Below are 7,334 nucleotides of genomic sequence, written 5' to 3' on the forward strand. Positions count from 1 at the left end.
GTCCCTGCCAGTCTGGAGAGTATCGCTTTGGTGGTTTTCCCCTTGTACTTCGGGGAGGCAATGTGTACTGATCTGTGGCACCTGCTAACTCAGTACGTTCATCATCTTCATCCGTATCCCTTCCAGTTTCTGTGTCAGTGTCTTCATCCCTCTGTTCCTCAATGTTAGTATTAACTTGAGAACTATTGAGATTACTTACCCCAGGATTTGAAGATGGGGTTGATAGTGGGGTCGACTCGCTGGACATCTCGAACTGAACCTGTGTTGTAGATGTCTCGGCGGGTGTGCTAACCTTCTCTGTTGGACCAACGTCTGGCACAGAACCTGGCAATGACACTGAGCTAGTTTGAGACGGATGAGAAGGTAGGGAATGAAGGGTTGTTTGGACAGTGGATGGCGTATGGAGCCAACTTAGGGAGTCGACAATCTCCTTTTTCTCCCCCTGACTCCCATGTTGGTGGAAAAAATATTCTGTTTCAACGAAGTCACAGTTTAAGGTAGTGTATAGGTGATTAGCTACAGGATCATAACATCTATACCCCTTCTGATTTTTGCCATACCCCAGGAAAACACACTTAACAGCATTTGGTGAGAACTTTGTACGATTTTGTTTAGGGATATGAACATAAACGGTGCATCCAAAAATTCTGGGTTCCAGTGTGAGGGATGAGGGTATTTCAGAGTGAGCAGCTAGGAACTCAAGGGGTGGTTTAAAGTTTAGGATATGAGTTGGCAGTCGATTCAAGAGGTAAACAGAGGTAGCTACGGCTTCGGGCCAGTAAGATTTAGGGACTTGGGAGTCGATGATAAGGGCTCTAGTCATCTCTAAAATGATCCTATTTTTCCGTTCAGCTACCCCATTCTGTTCAGGTGTGTAAGGACATGTTGTTTGGTGGACAAGGCCTTTTTCAGTGAAGAAGTTTTGCATCTTGGAATTTACATACTCCCCCCCATTATCAGATCTAAGGATTTGAATATTTTTCTTGTATTGTGTTTGTACTAGATTATAGAAGTGGGTGAACTTTTCAAAAACTTCACTTTTGGATTTTAAGAAATATACCCACGTCATTCTAGAACAATCGTCAACAAATAGCAAAAAATATCTAAACCCATTATCACTAGTAACCGGAGCTGGACCCCAAACATCAGAGTGAAGTAAAGAGAAAACTGACTTCACACGAGTATTATTAAGTTTAAAAGAGTGACGATGGCTCTTAGCCAGAAAACATGTCCCACAGTTCAAAGGGTGTGAAGTAATAAGGTTTGGATAAATTAACCGTAAATATCCTATGGATGGATGTCCTAACCGCCTATGCCAAAGCCAAGTCTGTTCCTCTGCCAGTCCTTGAGTTAGCATCGCAGCACCCTGTTGAGCCATCCTATCCACATAGTAGAGTCCTCGATATTCAGTGCCACGCCCAACTATCTTCCCCGTCCTCGTATCCTGTAAAATGCAGAAGCCAGGCTGCATTAGTAAGTTACAGTGTAATTCTCTCATTACGTGGCTAACAGACACCAATTTGTGGGATAAAGACGGGATATATAAGCAGTTTGGAAGACATAATTCAGAGGATAATTTAATAGTTCCAGCTCCTTCTACATATGCTAAATTTCCACTAGCAGTTTTAACATATTTTTTCTGGGTAGGAAAAATTTCCATAAAATCCGAGGCATCAAAGGACATAGTATCTGTGGCTCCACAATCAAAAATCCAATGGTAGTCTTTATCTGGTGTTCCAGAATTAGAGGAAGATAATGCTAAGGCCTGAACAAAATAAGAGCTGTGAATGAGTGAGGGGTTTAAAAGGTATAACCCCTCATTACCTTCCCCTTCGTGAACCCTAGCCGCCAGGGCACCTCCTCTCTCCTCGTTAATGCGCGTCTGTGGCGGTGGTGGTCCGACGTTGCCTGCCGGAGTTCCGGCGTTGGCGGCTCGTGTATCACCGCCTGACCACGCCCCGCCAGTCGTTGCAGCAGACACGATTGACGTCGGTCTTGTGCCGCTGATCGCCACCGTCGCTTGTCCATTCGGACTCCACGGTTGATTCCGATTTTTGGACGCAGCTCTTGATTTCTTCATTTCGTCCCACCATTCGGGAAATCCGATGAGTAAGAAACATCCCTCCTTGGTATGTTTTTTACCTCCACAGTGTGTGCAAACGAGTTTGCTCTTGTCGATTTCCCCTTTCCTGTTGTTCCAGGTTTGATTTCCTTGCTGTGGTCGATTGGAGAGCGGTGGTGGTCGGCTGTGGTTGACCGCGGCGAGTCCGGACCCGATTCCTACGGTTGGCGATTCAGAGGATTTGAGGATATCCTCGTTTGTGGCCTGCCTTCGTACCAGTCCGTAGGCTCTTCGAACAGTTGGTAATGGATCCTTGTCCATAATCTCCCTCTTGATATTAGCATATTTGTCATCCAATGCACTTAGAAATTGATAGAGGCGATGGCGCTCCTCCCTCTTCTGATATCCCTCTATGTCTGTCGGACTCGGATCTCTGGTATCAATCGAGATCCATAAGTCCTGCATTTTGATCCACAACCCTTCTAGTGTCATAGATTCTTGTTTGATTGTCATGGCTTGTCGGTGCAGATCATAGATTTGGAATGGATCAGATCCACTTCCATAAGTGATCGCCAATCCTTCCCATAGATCAGAGGCGATTGCGTACTGTGATACCTCATTCACAAGTCCGGTTTCGATATTGTTGATCACCCAATTGAAAACGCAGTTATCCCGTTGCTCCCATCTCGTGTAGCTGGGATCGCCAATTGCGGGTGGTTTTGAAACTCCATTAATGTGAGATGTCAAACCTTTTCCCGCAATTGCCCGTTTCATGAGGTTAACCCATAATGGGTAATTCTCCCCATTGAGTTTCGCCTTGATGGAAATCTCTCCAAAAGATTCAAGTTGGTCGTGGTTTGGTGGTTTATGGGCCGATGAATCTGGAATTCTGAGGCTTTGTTTGAGGAATTCTGCAAATTGTGCAGCAAATTCCATCGGGAAATTTGGTGGGGTGTGGCTAGTTTTTTCTGTGTCTGAAGTTTCTTGTTCTGACATGGTTTGGTTTGATGTTGAGCAAATTTGTAGGGGAGGAAAAAATATACAGTGATGAACAGTAACTTGAACAGTAATTTGAACAGTAACTGCCACGTCACAGTAACTTGAACAGTAATTTGAATAGTAACTGCCACGTCACCTTGAACAGTACTGCCACGTCGCTTTGAACAGTACTGCCACGTCACCTCGAACAGTAACTGCCACGTCGCCTTGAACAGTAACTGCCACGTCACCTCGAACAGTAACTTTACTGTTCACCTTCTCTCCCAACACTTCACCTGCTCCTCTCTCTCTCTAGATTGCAGAATTTTTTTTTTTTTTTTTTTTTTGCGTTGGTTTGGTGTGTAGTAAATTTGTAGGGTTCTTTTGGTGGTTAACCTGCTCTGATACCATCTTAAATATGGTAATCGAGAGAAGCTAGGTTGAGAAAGAACAACATGATAGAAAATGTAGAGAGAATTGATAATGTCTCTGATATATTTCTTTAGATTACAATGCACCCTTTTATAGTGTAAGGGTGAATCAAATGTCAAACTACAATCTCTTAAAATCAAATACAATCTCTTAAAATCAAAAGCTAAAGATTTTATCGTTGAATTATTATTCATGATCTTTGAATAATAATCTTTGACTTATGCAAATGGTTATTTTCAACAGAAGTAGATGTGTGTTGGGCACAACTCAGGTAATTATTTGTTCCAACGGCCAACAATTTCTAGATTCTGCTTCAATTTAAGGTGGCAAATTTGTTGGTGTGGCTGTATATATATGATGCTGATATTAGCAATTTTTGGAGCCGATAATTTCTGGATTATGCTTTCTATGCTATGTTTGTTTTTGAGATCTTTTGGTTTGTGGATTGCATCTTTGTTTTATATATATCCATCTTACCAATATATATGTCACCTCAATTCCACAGCTTAAATTCTAGCGAGGTTACTTCTTTTTTTTTTTTTTTGATCAGAAAAAGGGAATTTTATAGAGAGAAACAGAGGTACCAGAGGTACCGAAACGGGTTACAGGAGAGAGTTCACAAGATCGTTAGAGCACCAATCCGGGAAAGGAAGCTCTTTTGAAAGAATATCAAAACATTTGTTCCAACTCCAAACTCTACTTTGAATCTCCGCAAGCAGACTTTTCTTTTCCTTTTCCTCGATCTCGAACCTGTCCTCGTTTCTCCTTCGCTAGATCAACCAAACAGTACACACCCAAATTGTCATCAAAAGTTTCCTGATCTTTTTCTCCTCACCCAAGTGTACGAAGGAAAGGAAGTGTGCTTCAACATTATTCGGTCTCACCGTTGCGAGTCCAAGCCAAATCTGAAGGTCGTCCCAAATCTCCACAGCTTTCCTGCACCGAACGAACAGGTGATCCGTCGTCTCCAGTTGGGAACCACAAAACTTACAGATCTTTTCTTCTTCACCCAAAGGTATCCGTCTTTTTTCAAGGTTTTCACAAGTGGCAATTCTGTTTTTGAGAATTCTCCACGACGTGATAATAGCTTTCTGCGGTGCTTTTGCCTTCAAAATTTTCGAAAAATCAGTCGGAAATCTGGCGAGAGGAGGATGCTCACTTCTTGCTTGTAGGATGTGAGAGTACGCTGCTCTTGTAGTGTAGACGTCATCTGGGGAGGCCGTCCATGCCCACTTATCCTCTTTATCTGCAACAAGGGAAACATTGGTAAAATTCTGCACCATCTCACTTTCACTCCCCCTAAGAGCCCTTTTCCACTGTAAATCCCACGTCCACGATCCATCGACCCACTTCCCGCAATCGCTAATGGGACTCTCCTTATTAAGACTAAGTTGGAAAAGTCTTGGAAAAGTAAATTTGAGCTGTGTACCCCCGACCCACTTATGGCACCAAAAGGAAGTGTTACGGCCGTCCCCCACCTTTCTTTACAGATTAAACATCAGTCCACCCCTATGTCTAGCCTCCCCCAGAGCAATAATTTTCCCCCACCATCCCATCCCCCTCTTGCTTTTTCTAGCCAATCTAAAACCTTCCTCTCCCCACTCAATATTGCCGTAAATCGATTTCACAATCTTGGCCCAAAAAGACTCCCCATTTCCTAAGTATCTCCATAACCATTTTCCCACCAGAGCTAGGTTGAAAACTTCTAAGTTCCTGAACCCAAGACCGCCTTCTTTTTTATCAAGACACACATCTTGCCATTTAACCCAAGCAATCGAACCACTTTCCCCATTACCACCCCACAAAAATTTTCCACACAAAGAAGCCAAGTTTCTCACAGTGGTTTTTGGGATAAGAGAGAAGGAAAGTTGAAAAGTCGGAATTGACTGCAGCACCGATTTGATCAAGGTAACACGGCCTGCCATCGACAATTTCCTATTCTTCCAGTTTGAGACTTTCTTTTTAACTTTATCAACCACATAGTTCCAGTCAACAATGCTCTTACCTCTTCCGCCAACCTTGACTCCGAGTTATTGAACTCTTACCTCTAGCGAGGTTACTTCTATCTAATCCCATTGTATACTGTCACACGTATCTATATATCAAAAGAAAAAATAACTTATTCTCGAAAAGAAAAGAAAATAACTCGATTGAATTTAAAGGATAGTGTGCATTATCACTTAAAATAGTCGATCATATGATCTCATACCAAACACGATCCGTCAAAATTAGATTTATATGGAAAAAGAGAAAAAGATCAAACTTTTATGAAATTTGAATTTTCTTTTTGTTTTGGTAAGTATTTTATTGATAATTGGAATCACTCCTACAATTTCCTCTTGTATGGTATATAAATGAGAGAGAGAGAAGAGTTTACTCAAAAAACAAATGAGAGGGATAAAATAACTTAATTATTTAGGATTTATTGATAGATAAAGGCATGAATGAGTTTTGGACTTGGGTAAGATTTATTGACAGGCAGTACAGAAGCAAATATTGTTAACACAGTCGTATAAACGACAATTTGGATCGCAGAGGTTGGCACAGTCTTTATCAAGTTTGCAGCGTTGAGTTTGGTTTTGATGCAGCACGTCGCCATCGGTCTTCAAACAACTGCACACTCCATCCCCACACAGCGGCTTACCAACTTTGCATGCTGCGCAGTCCTCGTTCGAATGACATACTCTTCCTGAAAATTAATTATTCATCAACAATTATTTTATTAATTTCTCAAAGATATAGAGAGATGACCAACCATGGCAGCCAAGGGCAACCATAAGCAGAAGAGCGACCAAGAAAATCATCCTTTCAAAACCCATTTTTTAGTTTAATAAATATTTTAGCAAGGATTGTAAGTAATAAGAAACAGTGACTTGATAATTTCACAATAGCAGTGCTATCATATATATAGAGGACAATATGTGTACTATCCAATAAATTGTAATTAATAAGAATATTCGAGTAGAATTTCCGCAGATCTTCAACAATATTTTCATAGTAGCTCTCATTAAAAGATATATTACCCCAATTAGCGTTAAATAAGTTAAATTTATTTGTTTCTCCTACACAAGAATCCCTAGTATTTGAGGCATTTGTAGAGCGTTTACGTTTGTAACTTTACATTTAAAGAATTAATTTATACATGTATATATTTATTAGCACATTAAAGTTTCTTTTTTATTTAATATGGTTTTATATAAATAACGAAAAAAGGGTACAAAAATAACTTAGGCAAACCCAAGTGAGTACAAGTCACCAAGTCTCAAGTGAGAACAGGGGACGAAAGATAAAGCTAATCCAAAAGGATAGAAAAGTACAAACTTGACACATCCTTAACATTTGGACGGTGCCATAACAAGGTACATAAAGTTTGCAAAATCAAACACAAGTATCAAACGTGCCGCAAGAGATATGGCCCGACGGCCGAGCAAGGATAGAGCGCGCGCACTGTGTGGGTGTGTACCAAAAGGCTCACCACAGCCGCCCTTTTGGTTATCCAAGGCTTTGATTTGAAAATAAGTATGCTGCCGCACACAGCCGCCAACTTTTCGGTAATCCAAGGCATTGAATTGGATTCATTGACTGCTGCCGCAAGGTAATGAATTTAATTCAATGTCTGCTGCCGCCCACAGCCGCCCACAGCCGCCCATTTTTGAATTTTCACAACCATGCATTGAAATTGTGACATTTTCAACCTGAATTACGGCGAACTGTCGGAGAATTGATTCTTGCACATGAATCCTTTCCTAACTTCAATCTTCTGTTTTATACTTATGATATCCGGCAAAGAGCAGTTTTCCTCATACAAATCGATGGATGGAGATAGCAGACCCGAAAACAAAGCATGGCACCTCTGGCATGA

At 41.3% G+C, this 7,334-nt stretch overlaps 1 protein-coding gene across 1 annotated transcript; it reads right to left on the reverse strand.

The window, feature by feature from the left end:
- Positions 1-2,138: 2,138 nt before the first annotated feature.
- Positions 2,139-3,058, reverse strand: LOC131011665 (uncharacterized). Its single transcript, XM_057939446.1, has 2 exons — positions 2,339-3,058; positions 2,139-2,189 (listed from the first exon to the last, which is right to left on the reverse strand). The coding sequence occupies exons 1-2, from the start codon at positions 3,056-3,058 to the stop codon at positions 2,139-2,141; spliced, it is 771 nt and encodes a 256-aa protein (XP_057795429.1).
- Positions 3,059-7,334: the final 4,276 nt, after the last annotated feature.

This window comes from Salvia miltiorrhiza, chromosome 1 (genome assembly GCF_028751815.1).
Source record: "Salvia miltiorrhiza cultivar Shanhuang (shh) chromosome 1, IMPLAD_Smil_shh, whole genome shotgun sequence".
Lineage (NCBI taxonomy): Eukaryota > Viridiplantae > Streptophyta > Magnoliopsida > Lamiales > Lamiaceae > Salvia > Salvia miltiorrhiza.

What these genes read in the sequence shown, in the direction of transcription:
- LOC131011665 (XM_057939446.1), bottom strand. Translation starts at nt 3,058, where the DNA reads ATGTCAGAACAAGAAACTTCAGACACAGAAAAAACTAGCCACACCCCA. An exon ending in TTCGAAGAGCCTACGGACTG is followed by an intron (nt 2,190 to 2,338) that starts GTACGAAGGCAG and finishes CTGGAACAACAG; the next exon opens with GAAAGGGGAAATCGACAAGA.